This window comes from Rana temporaria, chromosome 1 (assembly GCF_905171775.1).
Source record: "Rana temporaria chromosome 1, aRanTem1.1, whole genome shotgun sequence".
NCBI lineage: Eukaryota > Metazoa > Chordata > Amphibia > Anura > Ranidae > Rana > Rana temporaria.
The window spans coordinates 324,270,989-324,285,572 of NC_053489.1; the positions used below are offsets into that span (position 1 = coordinate 324,270,989).

Here is a 14,584-nt window from a genome sequence, read left to right on the forward strand (position 1 = left end):
TAAGGATTTGCACAGTAATGTGCTGCATGTTCCTGTGCGATTTACATGTGGTTCAGTGCTGTGTAATTTGAGCCCATTCATTTTATATGGGCTCAAATCGCATTGCACCAAAAGTCGTACAAGCACTAGATTTGAAAACGCAATGTAATCGCATTGCATGATACTTCTGTACTATGAGAGCCAATGCAGGCAAAGACTCTGCTTTTGTGACCTGCGTATGGGGTGTCATTAAGTTAATCTTGACAGACATTGCAGATCACAACTGCAGTCTGTTTTGAACTCGGTTTGGCAAACACGCATGGAACGCAGATTTCCTTGCCGTGTTCTGGTGTGAACGGAGCCAAAGAGCAGCCTGAAGCATCTAATGCCTGAAACTGTAGTAAAGCTCCACAAATCATCACTTAAGCCAAAGAATCCTTCACATATGTGTTGAAAGCACATATTTTCTTTGGAGAAGAGTGTTCGGCAGTCTTTCTGCAAAGTAATGTAAAGCAACAAGTTAATAGAGGGCAGATTGTACTGTATGAATGGAGCCAGGATCTCAGGCCATGTTCAAAAAGACAGGCATGGTGCCAACAGCGGGCTTGCATTGCAGACCCAGAAGAGAAAACAAGGTCTTAAGGAGGGCTTATAACCACTTAGGGTTCTTGAACACCAAGACATCCTCAACATGTACGGTAATCATTTTATTAATGCAGGAAATAGCTGGATCCATGACAGGGACCATCCATTTTCTCAGGAACCCCTCCTCAATAGAATATTGCTAAACAAAGCACTTGGGATGGATAAAGATTTTGTCCAGGTTAGGCCAGTCACCATAAAAGACAGGCCTCAAGTCGAAGACATCTTTAAAACACTCACACTGGCAACTTTTGACTGGGTCGACTGGATCCTCCAACTAGGGAACGATATCAGCAGCCTGGATATTCTCCTGAGCAAAGTACTCAGAGTCAGCTGGGGAGCCCTCCTCTTCAAAAAGCATAGAGATGAGGAAAATCTCAGAAGGACTATGGAGGAGAGGCAGAGAGAGCTCATTTGCATCCATATTTCAAGGCACAAAACAGCCTTCCCATAAAATCCGATACAATGACTGAAAATTCATCTCTGCAATTCAAGAGGAGGAAAGCCGAGCAACCGAAGGAACTAGAGACATCTTTGAGAAGGAAAATTATTTAGACTGATGGCAGTAGTCAAGGCTATCATAATCTGCACAATTGGGAAGATTTTGTAGTGCAGACTTCCCAGAGCAATAAGTTGAGCGAGAGCTGGCAGGGCCTTTTGAACCATTCACCCTGCACCCAGGCCCACACAGGGGTGCAGGAAGGACCCAGGAAAACAAATGGTGCTGAATATGACAGTGGCTGATCATTCGGTCATGGGCTGCAACTAAGGGTGGTGCAGTTTATCAGTACATGTGGGTATTGGAGGGGGCTTTATAGTAGCTTCTTTGGAGCCAGGCAACTTTTCTGCATGAAGGGCATACCACTCGCTGTAGGTTGCAGCCAAAATACTCTTGGAGGTAATTCCTTGGAAAGGTGCACAGCCCCGATTTACCGCAGTGCCTAGAAGTCCAGATGAGATAGGGACAACTCCCATCCGGCATTTTCTTTTTCTGCTAGGTATACCCCAAAACAGGGTGGTCTTCAGGGATAGGGTCACCCTAGATGGTAGAGCCATAGCCCCAGACCTTTATAGCACCCTGGAGCTAACTCAATGCACAGCATGTCTAGGTGAGCACCAATGAAGGATCCAGTGTCCAAAACTTTCATTACAGGCCAGCCCCCCCCCATTTTCTTCCTGGTGGACTCGAAGAGTTAACTGACACAGAAAGCTGCCAAATAAAAGCCACAACGACTATGTGCAGCTAGATACAAACTCACATGGAGAATCATCATTTAAGTGGTTAGCAAAGAAAAATTAAAACACCAAAGAAAAGGGTTTATTTCTCAGAGCAGGGAAAAAAGATGTCTCTGCACAAAAGAAAAAAAAAAAGGCTTGCTGGGAACAGTAGGTGATATGCTGGGGCTAACCTTACAGCTTTTGTTTGCCAGAAACCAATCACTTGAAGTTGCTGCATAACCCAATAGTCTTAAGGCACGGTCAGACTTTCGTCCAACAAACTTCAAAATCTGCAAGCTTTCACATTTGTCCGACCGTGTGTACGCTCCATCGGACCAACTTTTTTGGGTTTCGGACAAAAAGTTTGGTCTGCAAACGGACAAACTTTACGACAACAAAAGTCCGATGGTGCCTAGTCCGACCGTGTGTACAGCAAGCCATCGGACTTTTGTCCGAAGTACAAACACGCATGCCAGAACCAATGTTAAAATCAACCAACAATAGCAGAAGTTAACCAAAGAGTGGCGATAAAGAGCAGAAAAGACATGTGATGTTGGGAAAGTTTTAGAAAAGTTTGCAGAAAAGTCCGAGCGTGTGTATGCTATGGGTGTGACCGGACAACTCACTTCGGACAAAAATCCAAGGGAAAGTTTGTCGGATGTCCGACCGTGTGTACGAGGCTTAAGACTAAGATCTTGTGCCCTGTAATGTGAAATTCAAGCAGAACTACACTGCATCTGGACAATTTTATTATGCTTTAATGGTTGTTATAGATTTGTTTCAATTAATGTATGGTCCATATACCAGTGGCAAATTTACAGAAATGGAAAGAAAGTTTTTCTTCTTTTTTCTTATTGTATACCGATTTTAAATATATGTATTGTATGTCTTCTTTGGTTTTTGCATGGTTTACTGAAGGAACCCTAGAGGAGGGTTAATCAGCTGAGTATATACTATTTTAGTGTTGCATTTAGTGGTGCAATTTGGATTATGATTAAGCGAACTTGATTTGTGAAACGCGTCAATCTTTGCTGTGTCCATGTCTGTATCGTTGTTACCTTGATGTTTTAACTTGATAATAAAGCTACATTATCTTCTACACTTTGGAACGCAGCCAATATGTTGTTCTCTTGGCAATACAATGCAAGGAGCCCAGCTTTTACACCTTTAACCCTTTGTTAGGACAGACAGTGTTCAAATCTAGTTACAATTAATCATGAAGATTTTCCTGCACAGTACAGACAGATTAATATGGCAAACACAGCTGCCCAGTCCCCTTAAAAAAAAAAAGAATGTTCCCTTGCCAGAGGATCCAGAATAGAGCATCTAAAAATGCAAAGGTGCGGGTTTTAAAAAAAAAATTTAAGTTATGGGGACATGCAACAAATATAAAGTATCTGGTTATCCCAATTTGACTGCGAAAGTAAAAAAAAGCTTTAATGGTATCTGTGTCTTCAAGGGTAAGGGCGCTGATTATTTTCCCCACCCACCAACCTAAAGTACCCCCCCATCCCCTACCCCACCTAGGTAATAGCTAGACTCCTGCAGTCCAAATCCCGCACTAGCATATATGAAAATAAATGTTCAACAAAGAATGTAAGTCTGACTTGTAATGGCTGCCTCAGATGGATTTTGATACAAACAAAAATGTTACATTACCCCTGTTGTTTAATAACCCAAGTAATTCAGACATAGAAGTAACTACTGCTGACAGGAGATCAGTATTTGTAAGCCACTTTACAGCTTCATTGCAGTACATTGGCTCCTCATGTGGTCCTGGAGAGAAAAAAAAAAAAAAAAGTCAAAATACACCTACTACAATTTCAATTTTTATTACTATAAAGTGACATATTGGGCTGTTAAGCCGTTATCAGACTGCAGAATATGAACCCAATAGTGCCAGTCGTAGAGTTATCTGTTCATTCTGTGTCATTGTGGCCTCAAAAGAAGTTAAAAAAAACAAAAATAAAACAAAAAAACACACACATCTGTAGTGATTAAATTTAGAATATACAGTACAAGTACAAAGTCATCTTCTTGAAAATTTTACTCATCCCTCCGTTACCAAAAAACTGCACTAGTCCAGATTTAATGGATTATGTTTTTTTTTCTAATGGCTATAGTTTTGTGATCATGCACTGTAGTTCAGTGTTCTTTATAAAAAAAAAAAAAGGATTTTTGTACTCACCGTAAAATCCATTTCTCTGAGTTCATAGACGGACACAGCATCCTTTGACCTTAGGGTTATGTTCTTCCTACCAGGAGATTTTAGGCAGAATTCTTACAGCACTTAAGGTGTTAAAACTTTCCTTCATGCCGCTCCTCCCAGGGGGCGTGGCTCCCCCAGGCATAACCCACACCCTGCTCCAGCAGCTTCAGTTCGTAACAAGCAGTACAAACCAAGGAGGGGTGGGTGCTGTGTCCGTCTATGAACTCAGAGAAATGGATTTTACGGTGAGTACAAAAATACTTTTTTCTCTTTCGTTCATAGACGGACACAGCATCCTTTGACCTTAGGGACGTCCCCAAGCAGTGTCAAAAAAACGAGGGGTGGGAAAGATAACACAGCAAACAACAGGTTACACCCCAAACAAAACCGGAGTTACTCAACGGAGGAACTCCAACCTTAAACTGCCGCCTGTAACACCCTGCGGCCGAATGAGGCATCAGAAGATGCACTCACATCCACCTTATAAAACTTTGAAAAAGTGTGGACCGACGACCAGGTCGCAGCCTTACACACCTGTAACACAGAGGCTTGGTGTCGGAAAGCCCAGGAGGCTCCAATCGCCCTGGTCGAATGCGCCGTGACCCGAAAGGGAGGCGCCCGCCCCTTCAGGGCGTAGGCCTGAAGCACAACCTGTCGGATCCACCTGGAAATGGTGGCCGACGAGACTGCCAGGCCCTTACTGGGACCGGACACAGACACGAACAGCGAGTCCGACTTCCGGAACGGAGCTGTCGCCGACAAGTAAACTCGAAGGGCCCGAACCACATCCAGAGAATGTAAAACGGCTTCCTTCGGGTTCTTCAGCTGAGGACATAATGATGGAACAACAATGTCCTCGTTAATGTGAAAGGCCGAAACGACCTTCGGAAGAAAAGAAGGTCGCGGGCGCAGCACCGCCTTATCCTGATGGATGACCAAGTAGGGGGCCTTGCAAGACAAGGCCGCCAGTTCAGACACTCGTCTGATAGAGGTAATAGCTACCAGAAAGACCACCTTCTGCGACAAAGTCAGCAAGGGGATCTCCCGAATGTCCTCAAAGGGGGCACGCTGAAGCGCCGAGAGGACCAAGTTCAAGTCCCAAGAAGGTAGCGGAGGGTGCACCGGGGGGGCCACATGCCGGACCCCCTGCACAAACGTGCGAACCAAAGAGTGCGCTGCCACGGGACGCTGAAAATAAACAGCCAGAGCAGAAATCTGACTCTTGATCGTGCTCAAGGCAAGAGCCTGGTCCACTCCCCGCTGTAGGAACAGCAGGATCCGGGACACCACGTAAGTACGGGGGTGCCACTTCATCTCCTCACACATAGAGATGTATGCTTTCCATGTACGATGATAAATTTTTCGAGAAGTGGACTTCCGTGCACGCATCATGGTAGAGATTACCGGGCCCGACAGGCCCCGGTCCTTCAGTACCTGGTTCTCAACAGCCACGCCGTTAAAGCCAGTGACCGTAAAGCAGGATGGAAGATCGGGCCCTGAGACAGGAGATCTTCCCTCAGAGGCAGGCGCCAGGGGGCGTCTGCCACCAGACGTACCAGGTCCTCGTACCAAGAGCGACGCAGCCAATCTGGGGCGATCAGGATCGTTGGAATCCCTTCGGCTTCCACCCTGCGCAGCAGGCGGGGTAGGAGCCTTAGAGGAGGGAAGGCGTAAATCAGGTGATATTGACCCCAGGGAGCCACTAACGCGTCTGACGCGTCTGCCCACGGGTCCCTTGACCTGGCCACAAACCGTGGTACCTTCCGATTGAGACGGGACGCCAGAAGATCCACGTCTGGAGTGCCCCATTTTTGGCACAGGATCTGAAACACCTCCGGGTGGAGAGACCACTCCCCTTGTTCCAGAGTCGTGCGACTTAGGAAGTCGGCTTGCCAATTCAGAACTCCCGGAATGTATACCGCTGACAGGGCCGGAACGGACCTTTCGGCCCACCGAAGTATGTGAGCGACCTCCGTCGCCGCGGCCGAGCTCCTTGTGCCGCCCTGATGATTGACGTACGCCACGGCCGTGGCGTTGTCGGACTGGATCCTGACAGGATGGCCCTGCAGCTCCAGGGACCACCTGACAAGGCACAGCTTGATCGCTCGGAGCTCCAGGATATTGATCGGCAGGCGGGACTCCTCCTGAGTCCAGCGCCCCTGGGCTGACTGGGTGCCCCAGACGCCCACCCAGCCGAAGAGGCTGGCATCCGTCGTGACCACTGTCCAGCGGCACGGAAGAAAAGACTTCCCGGACCGAAGCACCGGAGACGTCGGCCACCATGCCAGGGAAGACTTGGCCAGATGGCTCAACCGAATCTGGCGATCCAGAGAAGATGGGACCCTGTCCCATCGTGACAGAATCTCCTTCTGTAGTACCCTGGTGTGGAATTGGGCATACGGAACCGCCTCGAAGGAGGCCACCATCAGACCCAGAACCCGCATGCAGAAGCGAAGAGACGACCACTTCTGGGTCGACAACTGTCTCACTGCAGATTGCAGGGTCCGCAGTTTTTCCGATGGGAGGAACACTTTTGCCTCCCCCGAATCCAAAACCAGCCCCAGGTGTTCCAGCCTCTGGGACGGAACCAACACTGATTTTTTGAGATTCAGAAGCCAGCCAAACTCCTGCAGAGTCCGACACGTGATGGACACGTCCTCCTCTAACTCTGAGCTTGAAGAAGCTCTCAGGAGAAGGTCGTCCAGGTATCCCACGATAGCGATCCCTCGCTGCCTTAGCAAGGCCAGGATCGGGGCGAGCACCTTGGTGAACACCCGTGGTGCTGACGCCAGCCCGAACGGGAGGGCCACAAATTGATAGTGGTCCTCCCCGATCGCAAAACGCAGATACCTTTGGTGGCTTGTGCAAACGGGGACATGCAGGTATGCGTCCATGATGTCCAAGGACGCCATGAAGTCCCCCTGGTGGAGGGCCGCTATGATAGAACGGACCGACTCCATCCTGAATCGCTGCACCTTGACAAAGGAGTTGAGGGCCTTTAGGTCCAGGACAGGGCGAACCCCTCCCTTCTTGGGAACCACAAACAGATTGGAGTAGAACCCCCGAAACCGTTCCAGCGAGGGAACCGGCACAACCACCCCTCTGTCCAGAAGATCCTGGACAGCCCCGGACAGGGCTAGCCGACGATCCGGAGGAAGCTGGAGGTTGGATGGAAAAAATCTGTTTGGGGGACAAGAGAGGAACTCTATCTTGTACCCCGAGGCGACCACCTCGCAAACCCAACGGTCGGTCAGAAGAGAATTCCACCGATCCGCGAAGTCGTGAAGCCGTCCCCCCACCCGAGACCCGGGCGGGGGCAGACCTTCATGCGGAAGCAGGCTTGTCCGCAGGCTTGTTTGGTTTGTTAAACCAGGGGCGCTTACGCCCGGCAGCAGGGGCTTTTGCCCCTTGCGGACCTTTTCCAGCCGCGCTGGGCGCACGAAAAAACCGCTTAGGGGTAGTAAAAGTAGGACCTTGCTTGCGGCGAGGTTCCTTACCCTTCCCCGACTGAGGGAGCAAGGTGCTCTTACCTCCAGTGGCATCCTTAATGATGTCATCCAGGGATGCCCCAAAGAGCCGTCCGCCCTTAAAGGGCAAATCCACCAAGGCCTTTTTCGAGGACTGGTCAGCCGACCAGCACTTCAGCCATATAAGGCGGCGCAGAACCACTGCGTAGACAGAAGCCCTGGAAAGCAAAGGAATCGAATCCATAGCCGCCTCACAGAGAAACTTCTGACCCTGAATCAACTGCTCAGCCAGGTCCCTAGAGGACTCGGAAGCACCCTGGACCTCCAGATCCTGCAGCAGGAGCTTAGCCCTTTCAGTTAGCGTCTGAGCAACCAGGGCTCCGGCCAGAGCCGGCCGTACCGCCGAACCCACCACAGAGAACAGGGAGCGGGCCACGGCCTCCACTCTCCTATCAGCGGGGTCCTTGAAAGCAGGAGCCCCCTCCACAGGCAACGTAGTAGCCTTACTCAGTCTGGACACAGGAGGGTCCACCGACGGAGGAGTGACCCACTTTTTTAAAAAGTCCTCCTCCAGGGGGTAACGGGTAGCAAAGCTTTTAGGAACAGTAAAAGCCTTTTGCGGTGTATCCCATTCCTTCTACAACAAATTGTCCAAATAAGGAACACAAGGGAATACCTTAGCGGTACGCGGTGGTTTGCGGAATCCAAAAGGGACTGACACCGCTGGTGTCTCCGCCACATCCTCTAAATGAAGAGTCTCACGTACCGCAGTAATAAGAGCTCCAACAAATTCCTTGTCAGCAGACTCCGCAGCAGAGTCATCCTCGCTGTCCATGTGGGTTAAGCCCGCATCCTCTGACGTGACAGAACCAGAAGCAGCAACAGCGTTATCAGATTCTGCGTCAGAGATATCCCCAGAAACAGCCTCCGGGGGGGGGGGGGGGGGGCGCTTTTTACCCCCCAACCGAGCACTGGCAGCTTCAAACCTGGTGAGAAAAGATTCCAGGACAGCCGACACCGATTCAACAGATGTGGCAGGGGAAGGGGCGCTAAGGGTTAATTCCGGCATTGTGAGGAATGAGGGGCCTGATTCAGGCTCCATATTGCAGCTGCCGTGTCACCCCCACTGCCAATGGCAGGAAAAAAGTCCCCCACAGGTCACCTCCCGGCCGCTAGAGCACAGTCTGGGGCCCCCTGAGACTCACCACCCCCCTGGTACAGCGCGGTCTATGAAGGACAAGTGTGTGCTGAGGAGAAGCTGCAGCGCTGCGTCTGTCCCCTCAGAGGATTCGCGGTCTTTTTTCCCCGCCGAAACGGCCACTAGAGGCCGAACTAGTGCTGAAAACGGCGCCGGCCACAAGAAAATGGCCGCCGAATAATACAAGCGCGGCTCCGGCAAAATGGCCGCCATTGCGCAGTTTTAAAAAGACAGTGTACCCAAAAAAGACAGTACACCAAAACAGCACACAGCACACACAAAAATGCCCAGAATGACCACCACAGTCCCCTGCAGCGACACAGAACAGCCCCAGCCATACCCGAGTGAAAAAATATGAGCCCCAGGGAAAAAAAAATCCTGCACAGCCGTCACCCAAAGGGGGAAGGAGGGAGAGGAATAAGGGAGAGAGGAAAGCAGGGAAAAACCCTCAGTCGACCTCCCAAGGGAAAACATTCCAGCCAGACCACTTACCTGAGTAAGGGGCCACTACTTACCTGTCCTGCGACTACCCGGCTGGAGGTATCCCAGACAGACCAACGTCCGCGAACGGCATGGTTGTCAGCCAGACACTATGTGACAAGGCCATAGAGACCGGTCATATGTGTGCCCTAGAACCGAAGTTCCCCGGCCGCCCCTGGAGCAATGGGGCCTGTCGTGGACGTCCCAAAGCTGAGCTGAGGGCCGGCACACGCTCGAAGGCCGAACCTGGGGGGACTACAAGGGTCGAGGACCCAGCCTGTCACCCAGTCGGCTGTTGATAGAAGAATCGCAGGATTCAAAAATAAAATAAAAAAGCGAGGATGCAAAAAAATTCGCAAGAAAAAAACTCCAGAGTCCAGGACTCCAGAGAGAGCCTGACTCTCCTGACGGTTAGGCAGAAACAAACTGAAGCTGCTGGAGCAGGGTGTGGGTTATGCCTGGGGGAGCCACGCCCCCTGGGAGGAGCGGCATGAAGGAAAGTTTTAACACCTTAAGTGCTGTAAGAATTCTGCCTAAAATCTCCTGGTAGGAAGAACATAACCCTAAGGTCAAAGGATGCTGTGTCCGTCTATGAACGAAAGAGAAATACCCCCCCCCCCCCCCAATGTAGTTTTGCCTAACAGCATGCCTGCATAAGGCAAGGGAAGCACATTACATCTGTGCTTCTGTAACAAGGAGACTGGAATGGGTGCATTGCATGCTAGTAGTCAATAGCACACACATGTGACTTACTAAGATGTCTTGTTTAAGCTACTCAACAATCCATCTTTCCAGCTCTGAAGACAAAGATGACACGTGGATTGGCAGCAAAGGGTGTGAGAGGAACACAAGGAGACTGGGAAAGATGCATTCATCTGAGCAGTACCACTGGGAAGAAAGGAGGGTGCAGCTGAAATGTGTTTCAGTGGCAAACAATTAGCCTGTGAGCCTAAAGGGTGTCTGTCTGTACTAGGTCAGTGCTCTTAGAGTGTACAGAATAGATGCCCTCAGAACCATAAGAGAGTATAGTTGAGCTTTGGACCCAGAAAGCTCTCAGTGACTAACTTTTACTAATACACAATGGAGTCGATTTACTAAAACTGGAGAGTGCATAATCTGGTGAAGCTCTGCATATAATCCAATCAGCTTCCAGGTTTTATTGTCAAAGCTTAATTGAACAAGCTGAAGTTAGAAGCTGATTGGTTACCATGCACAGCTGCACTGTGGGTATGGAGTTGGGTGTATGGGATTGTACTATGTTTTTTATTTTGTTTGTTTATTTTTTTGTGGTTGAACTGGATGGACTTGTGTCTTTTTTCAACCTGACTAACTATGTAAATATTCAGTCCATTATTCACTGTAGTTCTTGTCAGTAGAAAAATTACCAAGGTTCTGGGTAACAGCAATCAACACATACAGGCACACAGATATGTGGGTGTAACGGAGGAAGGGTGCCTGGTTATTTGGTTGTCTGTATGTGATGCTCAATATTCTGCCTACTTACTGCACATAGGAGGTATAGATTCTTGTGCAACTCTGCGGCAACAGTCAAACTCTATTATTATTTCTTAATATTTACTAGAAAAATTTAGCTTTTTTTTTTTTTAACTTTAAACTATACCTTACCCCTTAACTTCTTGAGACCTGCGCTATAGCCGAATGACGGCTACAGCACGGATCTGAATATCCAACTGGACGTCAATTGACGTCCGCCCCTTTGAGCGTTCCGCGCGCTCCAGAGCGCGCAGCGGGGAAACTCTGTGTTGGCCGTGTCCCAATTACAGATCGCCGCAAACGGCCAATCAGAGTGGCCGTTTGCGATGCGATCTGTGCGGCCAATAAGAGATGATCTCATATGTGAACATATGAGATCATCTCTCATTGCCGGCTCACACAGAGACAGCGTCCTGTCTCTGGAGAGGAGATCGATCTGTGTCCCTTGTACATAGGGACATAGATCAGTCACCCCCCCCAGTCACCCCCCTTCAAATACAGTTAGAACACTATGCAGGGAATACATTTAACCCCTTCCTCACCCCGTCACATTTATACAGTAATTAGTGCATATTGATAGCACTGATCGCAGTATAAATGTGAATGGCGCCAAAAATGTGTCAAAAGTGTCCGCCATAACGTCGCAGTCCCAATAAAAATCGCAGATCGCCGCCATTTCTAGTAAAAAAAATAAAATAAAAAAAAATAAAATAAAAATAAAAAATAATTCTGTCCCCTATTTTGTAGGCGCTATAACTTTTGCGCTTATTGCGATTTTTTTTAAATTGGCATATTTATTACAGCAACAAGTAAAAAATATTGTATTTTTTTTCAAAATTGTCGCTCTTTTTTGTTTATAGCGCAAAATAAAAACCGCACAGGCGATTAAATACCACCAAAAGAAAGCTCTACTTGTGGGGAAAAAAGGACGTCAATTTTGTTTGGGAGCCACGTCGCACGACCGCGCAATTGTCAGTTAAAGCGACGCAGTGCCGGAAGCTGAAATTTCACCTGGGCAGGAGGGGGGTATATGTGCCCAGTAAGCAAGTGGTTAAAGCAAACGTTAAGAGATGCGTGAAGGCAAAAAAAGTAGTAAGGAATCCAGTCAAATGTCGTAGTTTTTGTTAAAACCGGATTCATTTTGATCTTAACGTCTGCCTAACTTTTTATTGTCCATCTAAAATTCAGCGTTATCAATTTTGAAAATATAAATCTTACTTGTTTTCTGTGTAGTCTGGACTTCCCCAAAGCACACTGAAATCCCAGGTCTCTTCTTGGCTTTTTCCACCCACGTAAACACAGATTTTCTAGATTCACCAAGCCGCTGCAGCCGTTTGGCAGCCAAAACCACGATGACACCTTTCCGAAACAAAAGCTTCATGGGTTTTGCTTTCTTCCAAGAATCGGCCTTTTTCTTATCTCCATTTTCAGACAAAGCTTGGACTAGATTTCGGATCTCCTTCTGAATGTCTACACAAGAGTTCAATTCCTCTTGAAGGAGGGTTTTCTGTGCAGCCAACAAACAGCTTCTGGTGTATAATGGGCACAGGGCACCAGCCATAAGGGCACAGGCTGCAAGGAGAGACTTGTGGTCTCTCTCCGTGTTGATTATTGCATTTTTAATGCGCACATTTTCCATGGCCATCTGATTCTTTGTTTTTTCAGAGACTGAAGCTTTGTCTTTTAATTTTTCAGCAATCTTCTGATATTTCTAAAAATGGAAAAGAGAAACCTAGTGTAATGATTTTATGTATCGCACATTTAACATCAAAAAGGGATCCGTTTAGAGTTTGCTGGAAATTAGCACTATATACTTGGACAATTACTGTTGTTCACCTTCTCTATTCCTTTGATTGTAGTTTATTCAATAAAATTATTTTATGAAAAGGGTTCCACAGAAAATTGCCTTTTACAGTCATAGAATGGACTCTGCTTTTAATTTTGTAATCTGAATACTTGAAGTGTGGAAAGAAGATCAACTCTGTAAAACTCTCAAAATTAAAGCAGGCCATACATTAAACAATTTTTAACCCGTGGTTGAAGAAAAAAATAGCTTGATTGCCAGTCAGTGTTGATGGGGGGAATTCTTCTCACTGCTACTGTACTCTGGACAGCAGGAGGTTTCCTCACCATCAGAATATTATGATTACTGCTACCAGCTATAGTCGACTAAAGATGTAAACAAGGCGAAAAATAACCCAACAGGCTGGTAGCACTGATGATGATCAATAGATCGCCATCAATAAAGCCTGCCCATAGATTAATAAAAATTCTGTGGCCTCCTGCTAAACCAGACACATTTTAATCCATCTATGACTGACTTAAGCCCCCCTCCATCATTCGCAAGATGGCAAAGCCTCAGTGGGCAAAAGAGGCTTGTATACTGAAGGGAAAGAGGAATTACAACAAGGAGGGGATGGACGGTGCCTCCTCTAAACTTGGAGTGACAGTCAAGGCTCTGTGTAGAGAGATCAAATGGGCTCTACGGAAGTAACTATATCTGTACTTACTGTAACATTCTTTTCTTGAAAGTTATTGAAAGCCCCCAGGATATTTATCGGAGTGCGATCTTGAGCCATCACTCTGCCCGCAAGCAGCGTCTCTCTCCGCTCTCTTATTTCTCACTGGACATGGAGGCCAGTGGCTCATGCTTTGGTCAATCACAGCCTGTGAGGAGGGAGCTGGTGGGGGGGGGGGGGGGGGGGGGCAGAGCTGAGCCTAGCCTTGTGTGCCAATAGACATACAGGTCTCAGATCTGGATCAAGCCAGCTAAAGTGCTCCCATAGCAGCGAGAAAGAGGGGGGGGAGGAGCTAGGGGTGATGGCAGGAGAGAAGCAGAAAGAGTGTGTGTGCATGTGGCAAACTGAAAGCAGTGCCACATCAAGATCCAGGATGCCTGCACTCCCACACACATCCCCTGACTCGTAATGCTTCATTAGCATATACAGGGGATTTGACTAACAATCTGTCCAAATACAATGAAGTAGATGCCCAAATTACAATTATAAGACAGTTTGAAATCTATAGCTTTTGCTGAAGCTGACAGAACATAACTATTCATAAATGTAGGGTCCAGGATTTGTAAACCGCTCGAAAATCATTTAACACATGTCTTGTACAATTCTAATCAAAATCTGGATACATTTAGGATAGGTGAGAAAGAAGCAATCAGAGGCACCTTTTTTGAGGTGGTGTAATACTTTTTGAAGGATTAGATCAAACCTAGCTGTTGGCTCATGGCGCAAAGAAAAAAATAATGGAGGCCACTCTTCCACTTCCTTCTTTCCACATTCAAAGTCAAGACAAACAGGGGTAAAAGTGGGCTATAAGTAATTGAAATTTAATGTGGAAATTAATACATTTGACCATAGATTTGCTTTATTGATAAAACCCCAACAAAGAAAAATGTGGTGTATGTTGATGGCAATTTTCAACTTTCCTATAAGGCAGCCTTTCTCAATCTTTTCAACACAGAGGAACCCTTGAAATAGTTTTCTGGTCACGGGGAACCCCTGCTTAAAATAAAATTAAACATTAACCACTTAAGACCCGGACCTTCAGGCAGCTAAAGGACCCGGCCAGTTTTTGCGATTCGGCACTGCGTCGCTTTAACTGACAATTGCGCGGTAGTGCGACGTGGCTCCCAAACAAAATTGGCGTCCTTTTTTTTCCACAAATAGAGCTTTCTTTTGGTGGTATTTGATCACCGCTGCGGTTTTTATTTTTTGCGCTATTAAACAAAAATAGAGCGACAATTTTGAAATAAAAAATAAATATTTTTAACTTTTTTCTATAATAAATATCCCCCAAAAATATATAAAACATTATTTTTTTCCCTCAGTTTAGGCCGATACGTATTCTTCTACCTATTTTTGGTAAAAAAAAAAAAAACGCAAT

General features: G+C 47.2%; 1 protein-coding gene across 1 annotated transcript in view; it reads right to left on the reverse strand.

The window, feature by feature from the left end:
- Positions 1–14,584, reverse strand: part of CCDC171 (coiled-coil domain containing 171) — a 131,892-nt gene that overhangs the window by 37,222 nt on the left and 80,086 nt on the right. The window contains exons 16-17 of the mRNA XM_040360270.1: positions 11,906–12,398; positions 3,499–3,615 (exon numbers count right to left, since the gene is read on the reverse strand). Of these exons, the coding sequence (XP_040216204.1) occupies positions 3,499–3,615; positions 11,906–12,398 (610 nt within the window). The remainder of the gene's footprint in view (positions 1–3,498; positions 3,616–11,905; positions 12,399–14,584) is intronic.